Here is a 20144-nt window from a genome sequence, read left to right as displayed (position 1 = left end):
TTAACTACATGTGTAATCTGTCGCCTGTTTCAGATCCGGTAACTTTGACTGACCTAGTTGTGATTCTGATCAGCATCATGTACCAACACCCAAAACCATCCTGTGGTGAGACAACGCATACAGGTGATTAACACTGCTGTTGTGTTTCCTCAATCAATTCCACAATCAATTTAAAAGTCTCAGAAACTCAACCACGCCTGCCCTTGTGTGCACCTGAATGTCAATGGGCTGTCTGTCTGATTTTTATTATCTGTCATTATCTAGATGTTAGTAAAACACTAATACGGGTGTGCCAGGCTTGTCTTCTCATAGACAAAGGTACTTTTATAGTTTTCTCTGATTCATCAAATAGACTTACTCTCTTCTTCAGGAAAATAAATTACAAATTTTCTTAGTTTTCAAATTGTCTTTCTCACCAAAGAAACTAGTAATGTTCACATTATATAGTGGGTTGTAGCAGTGATTATATTGTTTTGTGAGGCAGGGTAGATTATTTTTGTATTGAGGCAAGTAACATTTTAAAAAAAGTTATATTTGTTGTAGGGCTGTCAATTTAACTCTTTCAGACCCTGCATGCATTTCAGTAGGCATACATTTTCTCTGCTGTTTTTGTCATTTGGTGCCATCCAAATCGCTTATGTTCAATGATATGGAAATGAACAGTATATTGACTTTCAAAGCCACTTTTTGTAGGTGTTTTAAATTATTTACTCGTCTGCCACAATAATGTATGTCTAAAATTATCTTTGTTTTTCTCAGCAAATGTTGTACAGGTATTTCATTTATTGATCTTGTTTCTTAACTCTCTCAGACAAATTTCCTCCTGGTTTGTCCTCACTGGACCTTTTGTGCTGCACAGTAAATCATTGATTAACAAGCTCTGTAGTAATCGTGAAGGAACTTAGCTGATAACAAGCATGGTGTCTTGAAGCTGCTCTCTAGTTATCACACAGCTGTGTATGTTGGTGTTTGTTTGTGTGTGTTTTCTCTAGACTCCCTCTCCCCCACCAATCTTGTGATGGAGGTGTTGAGGACTCTGTGTGACCGTACTGAGTGTGCTGTGGAGTGTCTCTACCAAATCCCTGTTATAGAGACTCTGCTGGCTCCCATTATCACCCTGCTGAAAGGAAAGCTGGTCAGCACAACATGATCACTCCCACAAGCCCATGCATTATCAAGTGTTTAGATATGATTATGAAATATGACTGCTGCTTCATTAAAGGAACCATTATATTGATGTGCACATTAATGCCATGAACATTTCTGAATGATCTGTTTTTGCTGCTTAGTTTCAATAAATTGTCTTTGTGGGCTGGGGAGGGACTTTTGTGTTGTGAATGTTAGAGTATTACATCAAACTCTTTTATTTAAAAGAGCATGAAGCATCCTGTTTTCCATAACATGACCCCTGAATGTGAAATATGTGTTTCTTATGTAAATCAACCAAGACCAAATTATACACTAATGGCTTTATTGTCACTAAAAAGACAAAGTTGGATTTTAGATAAACTCAGTTGCTGTACAAATAGAGGAAAATTAATGCCACAGTATCATCACATAAATAGAGTAGGAAATAGAATAAGTAGAATATTTTTACACAGTTACACTACAGGAGAAGTCAGTAAATTTAAATCCTAAAACACAATATAAACTTAGAACGTCTAATCAGAGATCTCATTTGCTGCTTTCTTTTGTTATTTTATATGCACTATACTGTTCACCCCAAGCATTTCAATTTGTCTTTTGTCGCAGCCCAAATTAAATTCCCTAGAATGTGCCCTGACTCACATAGCAGACATCCTGGCGAGAATCGCTACCTCTGAACGAGGTTTATCACTCCTGCTTTATGACAGAAATCTCGTCTGGGCCGAGGGTGAAAGGTAAATAAATCTAATTTTACTCTCAAGTTACAGTCATTATTTCTTCTAGTGTCGTGCTGAGCTAGTCTGCACTTTACAGTAAATCATCAGCATGCATACAAAAAAATGATGAGTATCTTGTGAGAAGAAAGGAACCTGTCATTCCTCAATGACATCTGTGTCTTCAGTGAAATGAAAACCAAGGGAAATACTTTAACAGTCAGATAGAATAGAATAGAACAGAACAGAGTAGAATATAATAGAATAGAATAGAATAGAATAGATGTACTCTGTGAAAGAGACAAAAAACCAAGGGTATACCTGAAAATTAGAATAGAATAGATGTACTTTGTGAAAGATGCAAAACAACCAAGGGAATAGAATAGAATAGAGGTCCACATGTTAAGTTACATGGACAGTCCTCAATTAATCTGTGGTTACAATGAAATGTGTATTTAAATTATTTATTTTTTTTCAATGTTAAAAAACTTTCTTCAGTTTGAGTTTATGTGTAGAGACAGCTAAAAGTAAGCCATTCATAGCATTACTTCCCTAATGTGTAAACACTGAGGCACATTCTATACTTTCAATATTCTGTTTGTTTGAGCAGTCCAATATGTCAACTTTTGGTTCAATCAATGCTGTGAGTTTGTGACTGGGCTACCTGTTTGTCAGAACAATGAAAGCTGGGAGGCGACGGTAGGAGTGTTTGGGGAAACCTGTTTCCTGTTTGGATTTGTGTTTTGGGTGCTGCTAGCAGTGAAAAAATAACATACTTCACCTTTAAGTTTCCTCACTCAAGGATACAACAGTTATAGCTCAATTAACATCTCTTATGGTTTTCGAAGCCTACAACTGTTTGATTACCAGCCCAGGTTGTTAACCATTAGGCTACTCCACCCTCGCATTAGGTCACAACACCCCATCAGCTAAAAAGCACAGTTGATATTGCTTAAACAATATTTAAAAATCCAAGTCACTTAGGAATAATTATATACCACATGCCATGGTACTGTATATAATTATAATAATATAGCCCTAATAAAATGTGCTATTATTTCCTCAGTATTTCAGCAACACATGTGATTGTGCAGTTTACCCAGAGGCTGTTGGCTAAAGAGCTGCATGTGTTCTCTGAGCTGGAGATTTCTTCTGCTGTTAGTGGGGCGTTCATCTTTGTCTGTCGCCAGATGTACAACACCTGCGAGGGGCTGCAGGTCCTGTGGCCTTACAGCCTGCACGAGTGCATCGCTAAAGCCTGGAGAAAGGTGATTTATGCACACTAGAGCTGCTGAAGAGGCCACCCTTGTAAACTAATTATCAATTTACCATTAAGCTGATGCTTTTATCCTAAGCAACTCACAGTACACTTACTTAATTGCTTGTTATGTTCCTCATTTGTAACTCGCTTTGAATAAAAGCGTCTGCTAAATTACTAAATGTAAATATAAATTTAAATGTACACTTATTACAGGGACAACCCCCTTGGAGTACAACAACTTAGAATAGGGTGCCTTGATTAAGGGCACAATGGTGATACTTTATGGATCACATTTACAGTAATTGGGTTTAAGTATTTACACCATCCCTTGATGATGTAATTTCGTTCCTTAGAAATGTGTCATGGTGAGCCACTGCAGTTTTTATAACCATAATATTGTTTTATAGGCAAAGCATAAACCACACAAGACGCTGTCTAGAATACTTTAATTCACTTAAAAAGGTTAGATGTAAATTGGCTTTCAGGAATTCGACAAATAGATATCTTGATCTATTACGCACCGATTGAAAAACATTTTCTTATGAATTGTTTGATGATTTGTTTGTCTGGGAATCTGACCTGTCCCTGCCCCATATTGACATATCATAACCCTGTCCAGGCCTACATTCAACTCCATATTAAAACATTGTTTATTTTTATTATGACCCGTGCCTATTTGCAACAAAGCCTTTAAGGTAGAAAGCCCTTATTAATATTTATAAGTATTTTAATTTATCTATCCCAAATTAATATGCAGAGTCAGCTAATTCATTGGTTGAAAATTATGGCTTAATGGCACTAGGGCTTCACGATAATGGTTAAAATGATAATCATGATTATTTTGTTTAAAATTTTAATCATGATTATTATTCACAATTATTCTTTTTTTTTTTTTTTTTTTTTTTTTGCAGGGCTGCACAATTTGGACAAAAAAAATAAATAAATAGCTTTGATAATTTTTTCTTAAATAAAAATTTAATTACATTAAACAGCAGTTCTCATGTTGAACAAAGTGTTAACTACAAACAAGTAAATTATTCTTTTAGACCAAAATTAAGTCATGTTTTGCCCATGCTGTACTTCCAGTTTAAGGATTTTCACACTTAAGTTCTCTTAAAAAAATTATTTACTTTTATTATTATTATTGCAACAGTAGTAATATATTTCTGTAATAATTTAGCAGGCAGCAATGCTAAATGGTCTTATGCCTTTCCTTTGATGTAAAAAAAATGATTGAAGTGTTTGAGTTGTTTCTGTTGACAACAATTTTGGCAGGCTCTGGTGCTCCATCCAAACATGGTGAAATGCTCTTATCTCCTCCTCGACCCAAAAAACCCTGGTGCCATGGGTTTATATGAAGGTAAAATAGTGCCTAAATGATTTGCATGCGCAGAGTGAGATTTGTGAAAGCATAAATCAAATTGCAAGCAAAATTAGTTTTGCGTGCACACAGAACATATTGTAAAGGTGTAAATCAAGTTGCAAGCGTAAGAAAAAACAATAATAGCAATAAAATAATAGCAATACTTTAATGCTTTGCATAATTGTAATTCATGTGTTGTGAATCTGTAATTTCACATTAACACAACGTAAATGTGGTCTGTATTCTTCTGACTTCCTTTATTTCATGTTTTCACTTTTAGCACTGTTTTTGCACCTAAACATGGCCAAAAGCATTGCAAACTTGCAATCAGTGATATGCAAGCAAAGCTTGTGTTTGTGGCATAAATATTTTCCAGAAATAATCCGATATAACTGTTCCATCTTCCCTTTTGTTGCACTCACACTTTTGGCACTAATTTCTCACAGAAAAGAGTTTTACAAGCGTGAGGGGGAAGGCAGGTCTACCTGCTTCTAGTAACAATCATGAAGAAGAAGCTGTCTGTCATGTTATTAAACCAATCAGGTCAGAGTAAGCTGGTTAAGGAAAACCTCATTTGCCCCCTCATGTTTGCAAAACTCTTTTCAGTTAGAAATTTGTGCCAAAAGTGTGAGCACAACAAATGGGAAGACGGAACAGGGTATATCGGATTATTTCTGGAAAATATTTATGCCACAAACACAAGTCATTTACACGTTTGCAGTAGTTTATTTTACACATACAGACTGATTCTATGTGGTGATTCTGTTTTTGCTGTTCTTTAAACACTTTCTTTGCTTGCATATCGCTGATTGTAGGTTTGGGCCATGTTTAGGTGCAAAAACAGTGCCAAAAGTGTAAGCACGAAAAAGAAAGAAAGGAGGAAGTCAGAAGAATACAGACCACATTTACTTTATGAAATTGCAAATTCATAACACATGAATTACACTTAAGAAAGCATTAAAGTATTGCTAATATTTTTTTCTTTTAACTTAATTGACGCTTTTACAAATCTTACACTGTGCTTGCAAATCATTTAGGCACTATTTTACCTTCATAGGTTTACTTTAGATTTTTTAGACCCTTTTAATGGCCAGACATACCTGAAATTAAGCAGATGTGCAATGGGGTAAATCTGGAGCGCTTTTTAGCACGGCCAACACATGTTAGCAACATGCACAAACCGAACCGAACTCAGAGCACAGTTGTTCTTTGTATAATATATAATGAGAGCACGAGATGGAATTCATGGCTATTGAGCACAGAACCGCACTAAAACCGCTGTAGCACCGTGCTGCAACCGAAGTTTATTCAGCTGACTTGCTGCGTAATCAGTTAATGGCTGAAGAGACAGAGTTGTTGAATGACTGGTCTCAGAACAGTTTACATATACAGTACAGTCAGTCTCTGAAGGCAGCATGTTCCAGCTTTCTGATGCGAGCTTCGTATCAAAGCGACGCACATACGAAAAATACTCCTAAACATCTGCGGCTCCGTATGTCAGCACATACTCGAAATTGAAATATTGATTGGTCAGTGGCGAACTTCTAAAGAGAGCGCGATTGGTCAGGTGAGGTGAAAATAGACCTCAAAAGCACTTGTGATTTGACCTATCATTTGTAGACACAGCCTATTGTAAAAATGAGCAACAATTTGCAACTTTACCTGGCTGATCATTTCTGTTTGCTAGCTCATTGATATCACAGACAGTTATGCTTATTTAACCATGAGAGGCAGAAATCGTGATCACGATTAAAATACGATTAAGTGTGCAGCCTTGTGCGGCACTATCAAAACACTAATCTGTTTGTTTGAGCTTCTCGGCCAACTCGACATAGCAACATTGGCTCAACCAATGGTGTGAGATTGCACTGGAATTATCTCTTTGTTAAACCAATGGAAGACAGGGAATATTTGGGAAACCTGTTTGAGACAGTGATTATTTCATTATTTATTAATTCCATTTAAGGAGGAGGCACAGAAGTGACAAACCTCACCTTTATGTTTTTGCCAGATGCTTTTATACCAAAACAACTTACAAGTCAGCAAATTAGAAATTCAAATGCTATTGTTCTCAGCCTTCACACTGTTAAAATCAAACTCCGTTTTTAGCCTTTTCTGGAAGACTGCTGTCTGTTCCCAAAGCAAAACAATATTAATGTTGGAAGAACCACTGAACGTCCATTCTATGCGTTGTGTGAAGAGGGTTGTAGAATACAGAAGTAAAGCACTTCACGGTCGGTAATATAACCCCCGGGGTTCCCCTGCCTTGATGGGGCAAATTCAAGCAGTGTGAGGAATCAACATTACATTCAAAATGTCGTCTCATTATTTAGCTGTTTGTTATCGAGTTTGAGTGCCATGCAGGAATCCACCCAGACAGTAAAGTCTCTTTCCCGCAGACCAGCTCACTGTCGGAGAGAGTTCCCACCCCTGTTCCTGGAGCTCTCCCAGTGCTGTCCTCCCAGGAGCTGCAGAATGCGTCAGTATCTCTTCATCAAGCTGTCTGTTTCTGTGCTAAATTTGAGCTTAGCCTTCCACTGCTGTTTTTTGAGAACGAATGAACAAAATGAGACATAATCAGCTCCCAATTTTTTAGGGTGGCGTGGGAGGAGATGCTGTTAGACAACCTGCTGAATTTTGCCGCCACACCAAAAGGACTGCTGCTCCTTCAGCAAACCGGAGCCATTAATGAGTGTGTCACCTACATGTTCTCAAGATTCACCAAAAAGCTACAGGTAATACGATCAGTGATATGACAACTTTCAAAGTAATTTTTGGAGGAGTAAGTGAGGGATGTTAGTGGCAGGTGATTCCCTACAATTAAATTAATAGTGATCCTCATGTAAACTATATGTGATGTTGGGAATTTTTGTTCATTTAAATTATTATATGGACATTTCTGATTTCCTAAGATGCTCATTATTGTTTTTATTAATTAGTGGTGCTGTGGACATCAGTTATACCTTAAATTGTGCAGTTTGTTGAGGAGAGGTGTGCTAGTACTTTTCAAAGGGATTGGACTTATGATTTTCGGCTGGCGTATGATAATGCGTGCGGAAACAATCCCTTAAACCTACATTGGGGACCCCAGCCATATGTAGGATTGGAAAGTCTTGGAAAAGGGCCTTTTACTTGGACCAGTAAGCAACCAACCCAGAATACCTTAGCAATGGCATAGCAACGCCTTAGCCACCATCCAGAACACCCTTGCAGTGAATTTTGCATGGACAAACAACACCCACATTTTCTTCAGAAAATTTATGAATTTAGTTTATTTATATAAAATTAATTAGCAATGGACATACAGATGTATACCAACATTTTCATGGCCTGATTTGGCTCATAATACTATAAAGTGATGATCCGCACTCTGATAAAAAACATATTATTTTTTATTACATTAATTTAGGGGAATAGACACAGGCAATTTGGTGCACAGGCCTTCCTCAGTGTGTGAAACAATCAACATATCTACCCTGTTTTTATTCAGACAACATCTCTATGGCATCATCAAGTGACTTTACATTCTCAGTCATGATTTTTCACAAGATAGAATCAATTAGTACTTAAAAGATCACCAGGTGTTAACAACAATAGACACACAATTAACAAACAATTCAAGTCACCATCCCAAACATACATGAAAACAAACCTACAAAATCGCTGAATCGCAATCATAATTAAACACAAGGATTATGCATTATGAAATGCACATGACCCATATAACCATTAAACAAGAGCAACCAGTCAAGTGTGAAAGATTCAGTCATTAAAACATCAGGTATACACTGTCATACGTAAATCAACCTTAGTCTTCACAGATTAATTTCCTATTGATGTCTCTCTCCAAAAAACACACATCAGCAAAAACTCAAAATCAAAGAAATGTTTAATTATGATTTGATCAAAGGAAAATTGATAGGTCTAGTTCTTCATGACTAGTGCTTTGGGTTTGTAAATTCAAAAAGTTTCATGTTTTAATAATTCGTTATTTAAATAACCTCCTCTAGGAGACCCTTGAACTTTCTCTATCCTATTCCAATTGTTTGATACTATAACCTATCTCATTAAAATGTCTTTATACTGGAGATGTTATGTCTTGATGTCTAATAGTTGACTTGTGTTCATTAATCCTAAGTTTTAGTTGCTGTGATGATTTACCAATATATATCTTTTTGCAAGGACATCTTAAATCATATATAAATCACGTTTTGAGTTATGCAGGTTATACATGATTTGATCTTATAGTATTTTCTTGTAAAGGCACATACATATTCTTTACATTTTATCAAGTTATGGCAGACAGCGCAATTTCTACATGAGATTGTTTTCTTTTTACAACATCTGAACTGACTAACTTATCAGATAAATAATGTGCCCTTTTATGTAAATAATGGAGAGTTTTGAAATGCATTGTTTAATGATACGTCCAATGATAATATATGCCAAAGTTTGTTTTTTCATTTGGCTCGTAGTCATGGAATAAAAAGAATATGTTTTGAATTTGAGATTCCTTTCTTTAGTTGGTTTCTTTATTTACAGTATATGATGGATACATTTAATTTTCATACTCAAGCAATTCACTCAAATGCTTTACATTATACAAATATCCTCAGGCTGTCACCAGAAACAGAAAGCTGATGCATTAATGCACTGCATATATTTCTATTCTCTCTAATGTCAGGTCAGCAGGTGTGAAAAGTTTGGGTATGGTGTGATGGTGACCCAAGTTGCTGCTACAGCCCCAGGCATTGTGGCCTTGCAAAACTCAGGTGGGTACTGCACATCAAGAGAGCAAGCCTAACAAAAACATGTTATTTGAATTCTGTCAGGAGAAAGGGTAAATACAAACTCATGTTAAAATATATTACATTTATTTTACATTGTTAGTGTCTCTACAATCATTAAATGTCCTGTTACTATTGATTGAGGGCTTGGGCACAGAGGAAGTTACTCACATCAGGGCTCCAGACTGCAACTAAAATGGTTGCAAATGCGACCAAAAATAATTGATTGCGACAATAATTTAAAATCGACAGTCGGGTTGTGTGCGTTCATATGTTGTTTCATCAGATATCATATTGTGAGTTACTGAATTCATCTTTAAAGCACGCACCAGTGTGTCTTGTGCCACTTTTCACCCAATCTGTTTCTGATGAGCTCGCTGCACCGCACACAACAACAAATCCAAACGTGAGAGAGTCTTGAACAAATGACTCTTTTGAACCAGGTTTTTGCTGAGTCACTTTCTCAGCAAATCAGCAGTAGTGTCAATGAGTTCACAACTAGGAGCACAGACATTTCAAAATAAGAGTCTATTTTTCTGGCTTCTTTATAATTAAAAGCCCTGCATTATGTACCACTTTTTTTTACTTTTGGTAATTATTGATTGGGATTGGAGTAGCACAATAAACTGCATCTGGGATTTCATTCAGTTTGCACTCTCTGTGTCATCTGGTAACATTAAAGAAAGATATAGAAGGCAATATATTAAAACAATTTAAATATATATATCAAGCTTTTGACTTGTACACAACTATTACGCAAGGTGAAAACATTCATTGATGCTCAAGAAGACAACACACTACTATATGTACACTATACTTTATATGAATATCTGTAATGTAGATTCTGAAGAGCAATACTAAATAAAAAAATATTTTATCTCTTATATTTAGAAAAATTATGAAAGGGCTGTTAACATTTATGAGACAAAAGGCAATGAAAACTTATCTTCTCAACTATATATACTGTTTATTAAACCTCCAATTAATGGGTTATCAGCTGTCTTCCTTTACTTCGGCTTTATATCTTGTTTCTGAACAGCAATTTAAATTGAGCAATCCTGTGATTTGGCGACTAAAAACAGCCATTTGGCTCCTTAAGTAATTTTTTAGTCTGGAGCCCTGTCACATTGTTACTCAATACAGAAGGAAATGTTTTAACATTGAAACTTGGATTTCAAGCTGTTAAACTAGTTAAATTTGTACCGTTTGGCAGGCTTTGTCCAGACTATTGTGGTAGAGTTGTGGTCAGCGCTGGAATGTGGCCGAGAGGACGTAAGAGTGGTCCATCCGAAATCAACTCCAATGGACCCCATCGATAGAAGTTGCCTCAAGGTTCTGACCTCCCATTACTCACTTTTCAAGTATTTACGGTATTTCTATATAAAACATTTTGTGTTACAGTTATTTAGAAGCAAGAGCCACACTTCAGTGAGATTTTATGGATTTAGATAAGACATCGATTTGCCAGTTTCCACTGTGTGCCTTTAAAAGCTACACTAACTGAGGAATTCAATGAATAAATGATTTTAGCAATGCTATGCACAATCAGTCAGCAATCATATTAGAGTCTTATAAATGTAATTTTATGAGGTTATGCTGAAATTTCCACTTTTAAAGGTGCACTCAATAATTTATTTCCTCATTATAAAGTTTTACTCCTAAAGAAATGTATTGTATTATTTGAAATATATGTAAAAAAAAAAAACAAAAAAAAAAAAACATGACCAGCTGAATACAACTCACTTAATCTCAGTAACCACCCTGTTGGTTGACACTTTCACTTATGTATTCATGGCTGACGGTGAATAGTACATTTCTACAGTGGCATCTGAAACTGAAAACTATTGATTTTGAATAATGCTGCATCCAAGCCACTTAGTGTCTGTGTAAGTCCAAGATGACGCAAACAAAAACGTTACTGAGTGCACATTTAACATACACTTTAATGTCATCATGAAACGGCATTCGCGACCCACTGGGAAACTTCCATCAACTGGAAATTTACTGGATTGTGAAAAGTGGGCGTTCCATACCAGAATGAAGCCAGACTTGAATGTGAGATTACTAAAATGATTTCCAAATAGTTAAATAGCCCAGTCGGCCTTAGTGATGTCAAGGGAAATGGTAAGATGTTTCAGAGGGGGAGCAAGTTATTACATTTTGATGAACGTTTATGAAAATATTGTGCACAATAAGACCAGAATCGGTAACTTTTGGATTTGAACCTGTATGTGGATGTCTGTAGTCCTTCCTGTCACTAGTGAACCTACTCTCTTCACCTCACGCTGTTTGGGAGCTGCTGGCACATCAAGCACTTCCTAACAAGACCGAGTACAACTTGAGAGAGATGGCCACCTCAGTTTTTGTGAGTTCTGCCTCTCAAAACCAAACTTATACTGTATAGTCTTAGACTTACCCTTAAGTCAAATATTTGAACACAGTTTCACACAGTTTGTTTCTCATGATCATAAAACCTTAAAAAGCATTTTTAAAAAGGGTTTTGTGCTTGAAATTAATTTTGCAGATCTATAAATTGTGTCTTCATATGAATTTCTTTACAAAACTAAAAAGTATTTTATTTTATTTTTTTAAATGGATGAGATGGACTGGGTTGCAAAGGAAAAGCAGCCAACAAGCACCCAGTATACATGGGAACTTTCTTCAAAACTTTTTAAAAAGCATCTCAGGATGCAACACATGAAGTTTGTATAGAGAATGCCTAGAGTGTGCAGAGCTGTAATCTAGATAAACATGCATTCTTTGAGGAAACTAAAAGATAAACATAGAAGCAAATATATTAAACTTATATATTATACACAATTCTCATTCTTCCATTTGGGTTATTTCATAGTTTTGTTGACTTTTATTCTAAAATGTGGAAAATTGTAAAAATTAAGATTGAGTAGGTGTGTCCAAATATTTGACTGGTATTGTACGTTCAAATGGTTAAATCAAATATTTTATCATATGCTAGAACACTCAAATGTGTCTATGATGCCAAATTTCTTTCTAGGTTGGTAGCTCACTAGGTTTTAAGACATGCATAGTTTCTGTCGTCTTAAAAATTGTTTTATCACCTTTCTTTCTGTATGAGTTCATTTTCTGCAGAACTGTAGAATATAGAGTGTAGCTGCTCAGATTTGATTAATTTGCAGTTCTAATCATGATCATTTGAGGCCAGACTTTCACCAGTGATGTACAACATAGAAATAGCCCTGTTCATAGTTGCACTTATTTTGAAATCAAGCATTTTTGATAAACACTCATTCTTCCCATCAGGACCTGATGGACCGTCTCATCATTATTAACTCTGACGCAAAGATTCACTCCCTTTTCAACTACGAGCAGTCCCACACATTTGGGCTGAGGTAAGATCAATAGTTCAGTCTTTTCTACAAGTAAGTGGTCATCAAGAGCACACAAATGACAGAGGGTTCTTCTAGAGGTTTTATTATCTGATTATTAACTGATTAGCCTTTTTTTATTTATTTATTTTTTTCATTCTTCTTCTCCTGGGATCAATGGCAGATTGATTCAGCTCTTTGTGTCCTCTATGCTATTATTATGCTGAATTAATGCCAGACAGGGTGATACTAGGATGTGAAAGAGCTCAGACTCAGTTTAATACATTAAAAACATTCTCTCTTTATTTTCAGCTTAGAGAAAAGAAATGGGTTCGGCGCTCTGGATCATTTACCACAAACATAGATAACATTTACATAGTTACATAGTGTTGCATCAATTGTTTCCCCTGCAGGTGGTATTTATATTAAAAAAAGATTATGCCAATATTATCATTATGAGTGTAACACACGTACCATAGCCCTCCACATTTCATAAGGAACTCCTGGATCCTACGTGACTAAAAAGGCCAAAATAAAAGGTTAAAAAAAGGAAGTTCAACAAATTGTTTGATGACTGCAAAAGTAATCAGAAACCTCCTTGAAATAAAACATTAATAAATATTACAAATACCAGCATAGGCCCAATAACATGCAACATTTTTAACATGACATTACTTGAAAAAAAATGCCCCTTTTTTTTTTCTTTTTTTTTTCTTCCTTTATAAATAATTGTGATGTGTCCAGATCCTGTTGTTTTCTTTTAAAAACAATCTTGTCTTGTCTCGTTTGAGTGTTTGTTTGTTTTTCTAAATGTCTCTCGAATTTGATTGGTTTCAAGCTCTTGGCAGGTAATGATTCTGTGCACAAACCACGTTGTGGTCAACACAAGTCATGCTGATTCTAGTTGCAAGTGAAAATGTATTTAATGTAGTCTAGGTAGAATTTTCTTGAGGATGAGGGTATGTCAAGCAACCCATCCATGTTGGCATCTACATACCTAATTTGGCTTGTGTCTACCAAGTGAGATGACTTTGAACCAAAACACTATAGAGTTTAATCTCTTGGCCTTTTTTACATAGACAACAGAAGATATGACATGTGTTTTCTCCTCCCTTTTAAAAGTTGATAAGCCTATTTATTTTTCTATACTAACTGTGCACATTTATATGGTTAGTTGTATTTCATTATTTGCATTTAGTATTGTTTTTTTCCCTGCTTAAATGGGTTGCAACCCCACCGGTTTAGAACAGATGAGTATTACTGTTTTTCCATCAACAGGAGATTTTTATCTTTTTATCATCAAATAAATGTTTCAGATATGAAGAAGTGCCTTGGCTCTTTGCTGTCTTTTGATTACTTCCATTATTTTATTTCACAAATGCTCATTTAACTACATGTCATTGTTGCACATGACATCTGTGCTCTTCAATGCTTTTTCAGACAGCTGTGATCTAGAATTGAAGACTTAATATTGACTGAGATTCTAAATAAATTATGTGTTTGTTTGTTTGTTTGTTTGTTTTTATGTATTTGTGTTATACCAGGCTTAATGTTAATGACAACTCATTCTGCCTGAATCTAAAGCTTTAGATGATATATTGCCTCAGTGCTGGGGAAGTTGCCGATAGCGATCACTGGGATGCTTTTAGCAATCCGAAGATAATTGTGATGATGAAATCAAGTGCAGTTTGTTTGTTGCTGTCATGCTTGGTTTTCTTTTCTTTCCCTTTATGGAATCAAGTGTTGGATGCAGAGAGCACTATAGTATAGAGATCCTGTGGGCATATTCTGTTTGTAGAATTGTAGACTGTTTTTCACGATCCAGGATGTTTACGATGTATTAATGTATTTTGCATTTTATGAAAAAATTTAAGTGGTGCTTACCCATGCAAATTCACTGCCATGATGCTAGAGTTTTGTGGGTGGTTGCCAGCAGCTAGAGCATGGCTATGTGGTTCTTATGTGTTCTGAGTGGTTTTGTAATGTGGTTGCTAGGTTGTTCTGTGTGGTTGCTTACTGGCCCAATTCAAAAGAATCCTCCCCGAATTCCATGATATTTTGGTCTAGATATGGCTCTGGGCCATCCTTGGCTCTGCAATGTAAGTCTGTGGGATTTTTAGCCTGTTTTATCATCTGCCAGGTGGAAATCGTAAGTCCAATTGCTTAAAAAATTTATGTCACACCTCTCCTCAACAAGCCACATGATTTGAGGTACTGGTAAACTTCCAATCTACAGTTGTGCGCAAAAGTTTGCATACCCTTGGAGAATTGGTAATATATGTACCATTTTTAAAGAAAACATGAGTGAGCAGGCAAAACACATTTCTTTTATTTCTTATGGGATTCATATTCAACTGTAGGTTATAACAGAGTGGCACAATCATAAAACAAAACATGGCAACAAAGAAAAAATTAATGACTCCTGTTCAAAAGTCTGCATACCCTTAGTTCTTAATACTGTGTATTGCCCCCTGTAGTATCAATGACAGCATGCAGTCTTTTGTAATAGTTGTCTATGAGGCCCCAAATTCTTGCAGGTGGTATAGCTGCCCATTCGTCTTGGCAAAATGCCTCCAGGTCATGCAAAGTCTTTGGTCATCTTGCATGAACCGCACGTTTGAGATCTCCCCAGAGTGGCTCGGTGATATTAAAGTCAGGAGACTGTGATGGCCACTCCAGAACCTTCACCTTTTTCTGCTGTAACCACAGGAGGGTCAACTTGGCCTTGTGCTTAGGGTCATTGTTGTGCTGGAAAGTCCAAGAGCATCCCATGCACAGCTTTCGTGCAGAAGAATGCAAATTGTCTGCCAGTATTTTCTGATGACATGCTGCATTCATCTTGCCATCAATTTTCACAAGATTCTCCATGCCTTTAGAGCTCACACACCCCCAAAACATCAGTAAGCCACCACCATGCTTCACAGTGGGGATGGTATTCTTTTCACTATAGGCCTTGTTGACCCCTCTCCAAACATAGCGCTTATGGTTGTGACCATAAAGCTCTATTTTGGTCTCGTCACTCCAAATTACAGTGTGCCAAATGCTGTGAGGCATGTCAAGGTGTTGTCAGGCATATTGTAACCAGGCTTTTTTGTGGCATTGGCGCAGTAAAGGCTTCTTTCTGGCAACTCGACCGTGCAGCTAATTTTTGTTCAAGTATCGTTGTATTGTGCTCCTTGAAACAACCACACTGTCTTTTTCCAGAGCAGCCTGCATTTCTCCTGAGGTTACCTGTAGGTTTTTCTTTGTATTCCGAACAATTCTTCTGGCAGTTGTGGCTGAAATTTTTCTTGGTCTACCTGACCTTGTCTTGGTATAAAGAGATCCCCGAATTTTCCACTTCTTAATAAGTGATTGAACAGTACTGACTGGCATTTTCAAGGCTTTGGATATCTTTTTATATCCTTTTCCTTCTTTATAAAGTTCCATTACCTTGTTACGCAGGTCTTTTGACAGTTCTTTTCTGCTCCCCATGGCTCAGTATCTAGCCTGCTCAGTGCATCCACATGAGAGCTAACAAACTCATTGACTATTTATACACAGACACTAATTGCAATTTAAAAAGCCACAGGTGTGGGAAATTAAACTTTAATTGCCATTTAAACCTGTGTGTGTCACCTTGTGTGTCTGTAACAAGGCCAAACATTCAAGGGTATGTAAACTTTTGATCAGGGCCATTTGGATGATTTCTGTTATCATTATGATTTAAAAAGGAGCCAAACAACTATGTGATAATAAATGGCTTCATATGATCACTATCCTTAAATAAAAGACATTATTGCATGATCAGTCATATTTTCAAAATCATTGCCAAAATTTCACAATTTCTGCCAGGGTATGCAAACTTTTGAGCACAACTGTAGATCCATTAGGCAACGGCACCCTAAATGAAGGAAGATTAAAGGGCCAAGTGTACTTTGTTTTTTGTGCATTCCGGATCGGATTGTGCCTGGTTGACTGCGGTGGCTTTCAAAGTATACTCTTTTGACCACAAATGAATACAAACGTGTTCGACGCATGAACACTGAGACTTTTTTATGATACTCTTTCAGTAAAGTCAACGGCAGGTGCATGCGTCGACGATGAGCACAGAAGACTGTCCACTTGTCGACAAAATTTGTGTCATACATACTGTGCACGAAGCGATCACCAACGCGGACAACCGAAGTATACTTTGGCTTTAAGGGGTCGTTAAGACAGAATGTGTTTTTGCATTAAAAAAAATCTAGACACATTGCAACTAATGGAAAAGAATGCAGGTGTCTCGAGGCTCATTTTTTAAAATTGAAGGTCTTTTGACTTGACATGGTGTCTTAAAGATTCGCAAAAAAAAATAAAAAATAGAGCAGACGGATGCAATGTGTACTGTGTGAACGGCCAATCTTACAGCAGTCTCATCATGTTTCATCAAGAGAGAAAAGCTCATAACACACAACTCTTAAGTCAATTACCAGAAATGAGTCAGGGTTTATTATTTGTTTAAAGCAGAACTTCCAGTGATAATTTTACACAGATAAAGTACCAAATAGCAATAACCCAGCTAGAGAATGTAGCATATATGTGATTTGATAAAAGGACTCATTGATAACCTGTCCACTTCATCTACTGAGCTCTCATGTCACTTTAGGTGAGACTGTTACTGTATATCATGACTGAGAATCTGCCTTTTGGGAAGGCAGGGAGAGAGGGGTGAACAGGTACATACAGCAACAGGAGTTTCTGGGTTTGGGTCTGTGTAAAATAAAATAACAGTGACTCATGCATCTCTTGAGAGACCCACATGCTAAATGAACCAGTCACACACTCCTCTGTTTGAGTGGAATTCGATCTGTTTACACAATACATGCAATGCACTTCACACCCACAATCACTCAAGGTTAAGTTTTGAAAACCCTTGCTTAGTGGCAATATCATAGATAAATTGCCCCCTTGTGTTAGATTTGTGACCATGCAATATTATATTTATATACAGTATATAACATCATTTTTATATATGTATATATTTTACAGCATCTCATCTTTAAAAGTATTTGGCTCATTAACTTTAAATAATTATGTATTTGAATTAATAATACATGTTCTTTAATAAAATATTTTTGGACAGATGTGTCACATTATAGGCTTATCATCACCACTGACATGTTTATAACTTAAACTTTATCAAAAAAATCCTTTCTATTAGGAAGACTCACAGACTTGAGTGAAATTTAAGATGACATTTATTTGATGAATAGAAAACAGAAATGTAATGTCTCTCTTTGGCGTAAGCCCCGTCTGGCGGTCCGAAGAAGTACTCGGAACCGTCATATCCTGCCGGAGATAGGTGGCAGGGGTGAGGAGCCTACCCCCGTGCAGGATGGGACTCAACTGGTGGTGGTGGGGTGGTGGAGGTTGCCATGTTAGCACACTGAAACACAATATGATAGATTGTGAGCAGACTTATAAAGCATTGGCTTACATGTGATTGGCTAGGAGTTACCTAGCTAATGGTGCGATGATGTAAAGCTGCTAGTCTCCCTGTTAGAACTACGCTGCACTTACATTTCTGTGTTAGATTTAATCTGAGAAATGTTACCTTATTGTGATGTTGTCACAATATAATTCATTGTCCCACTGTGAGAGTATGTAAGTCTAGCAATGCATAGCCTTTTAAAGAGCAGAGTGTTTTGTTTGGATTATCAGTATCTAAACATGCTTTGGATACCCAACTCTGTCTTGTGGTTACAGTCGCTGTCTAGTAGTGGAAAAGAGACTGTGAGAGTTTTGAATCCACAGCCTGTTCACCTGTGCTTTTATTCTTGATGTTAATGAGGTCTCATTTCCTCCAGAAACTTCATGTTCTGGGTCCATGCCTCCTGGCTTCATATATTTGTTTGGAATCTATATACCAGCGCAAAACTGCAAAGTATGCATGTGCTGCAATTCGCACAATATCTTGCCTAAATGGTATGCAAGATTAGTATTATTGCATCCCAAATCATAATACATTAAAAATAGTATGCCAAAGTTGCCAAAATGATAATTCCTCATGGATTTTTAAAGTGTGCATCTGTTTGCTTTTAAGAAGAGTGATGTTTACGACTTTTATAGTTATAGAAAATTGGCGAGGATTGCGAGATCAAAGTTGACACTGCAGTTTTTAAATGTATAATCCTAAAAGTAAAATCAGCACTGACTCACTGTCTTACTACAAAAGTATGAAATACATGCATATAGTGGATTAGCAAGAATTGGGATGCAGAGTCTCTGCCGTCACAGTGGATGAAGACTGTGGCAGGAGAATTTTGATTAAAAAACAGTTGTTGTTCTTAGTCTTCAGCTGCAAACGAACTGCTGATGCTGCAATGATTCAGCCTCACAGTACAGTGAGTCACAGTACAGTGCGATTTAATGGCTTCACTGAAAATCCTCTCCAATCAGCTCCACTCAGCTGCATTGAATCTCATCATTAGAAACCATTAGAGGGAAAAATCAGTGTCGCCTTACAATTCCAGCAGCTTAGTCCCTCTGGCTTATCCACAGCTGATATATGCCACTATATTGTTCTCTTCTACATAATGAATATCCTCATCTCATTAGTCAAGTGTAGGATTTCACGATTTTTTACACTCATGGCTTCCATGCTAATTTCCATTGTAATGTGTCAGCACAGAAATGATGACAGAATTATAATTTTGAATATACTATCCCATTAATATCATTCTGATAGATTGCCAGACGTTTTGGTCTTCGAAACGATAAACTAACTTTATTTTTTTATTATTATTATTATTATTTTTTTTTTTTTCAGTTTTCAGCAATGGAAAATTTAAGAAATGTTGCTTGTTGTTTGATTTCCTTTCAATCACTTTATTTTTCTCTACTTTATTCTATTCCCTCTGAACTGCTCCAGGCTCTTAAGTGTGCTGTGCTGCAACCTGGATACTTATCTTTTGCTGGAGTCTCAGTATAACCTCTGTGAGTTACTGCTACAGTGTCAGAGAGACAATGTCACAGAGCCATCCACAGGTGAAGGGTGAGTGACCGTCTCTAACTTTGCTGTATTTCCTCAACTTGGATATAGTTCAGCATCAGTGATGTGATGGTGACTGAAGAGGTGGGCGTAGAGTCCAAGTTTACATGCACTTAAGGTTTTTGCAGAAACCGGCATTCTGAAACATCATGTAAATGAGAATGCCGTTTTCCTTAAGCTGCTTAAGGGATTAAGAGAAAGTCATTTAACACACCCTGGTTCCTCCCAAAGAACATGGCTTGTGTGGACATGTAAACGTATAAGTGGCGTTTCTTACAGGCTTTTGAGGAGTGCGCATGTGCGTGAACAGACCAGATAGCAAACGTTATAGGATGGAGCCCGACAAGAAGTGAACACAACGGAAAGAATTTCTGGGAGTACAGTGGACACATACACTATAAACTGTACCCATTTATACACCAATGTAAAATATTGACTGTCCCTCACATTCGCGTGTATGCACTCAAGTACGTTTGTGGGAATCCCAGAGTTTTACATAAGAGGGAAACCCCACTAGT

The 20144-nt window shown here is 36.8% G+C and overlaps 1 protein-coding gene across 2 annotated transcripts in view; it reads left to right on the top strand.

The window, feature by feature from the left end:
- The window catches only part of LOC127416038 (protein broad-minded), a 69145-nt gene that overhangs the window by 8493 nt on the left and 40508 nt on the right, over positions 1–20144 (top strand). Inside the window, exons 14-25 of one of the 2 annotated variants that reach the window (XM_051655127.1) lie at positions 34–123; positions 265–318; positions 993–1135; positions 1753–1880; positions 2926–3127; positions 6883–6962; positions 7080–7218; positions 9168–9255; positions 10484–10602; positions 11516–11635; positions 12550–12638; positions 19507–19629. In XM_051655127.1, the coding sequence (XP_051511087.1) occupies positions 34–123; positions 265–318; positions 993–1135; positions 1753–1880; positions 2926–3127; positions 6883–6962; positions 7080–7218; positions 9168–9255; positions 10484–10602; positions 11516–11635; positions 12550–12638; positions 19507–19629 (1375 nt within the window). The remainder of the gene's footprint in view (positions 1–33; positions 124–264; positions 319–992; positions 1136–1752; positions 1881–2925; positions 3128–6882; positions 6963–7079; positions 7219–9167; positions 9256–10483; positions 10603–11515; positions 11636–12549; positions 12639–19506; positions 19630–20144) is intronic. The other variant, XM_051655128.1, reaches the window with a different exon arrangement.

The sequence above is a fragment of the Myxocyprinus asiaticus genome, chromosome 25 (assembly GCF_019703515.2).
Source record: "Myxocyprinus asiaticus isolate MX2 ecotype Aquarium Trade chromosome 25, UBuf_Myxa_2, whole genome shotgun sequence".
Lineage (NCBI taxonomy): Eukaryota > Metazoa > Chordata > Actinopteri > Cypriniformes > Catostomidae > Myxocyprinus > Myxocyprinus asiaticus.
The sequence above is the reverse complement of the archived record's forward strand: the minus strand, read 5'-3'. Positions and strand labels throughout refer to the sequence as shown.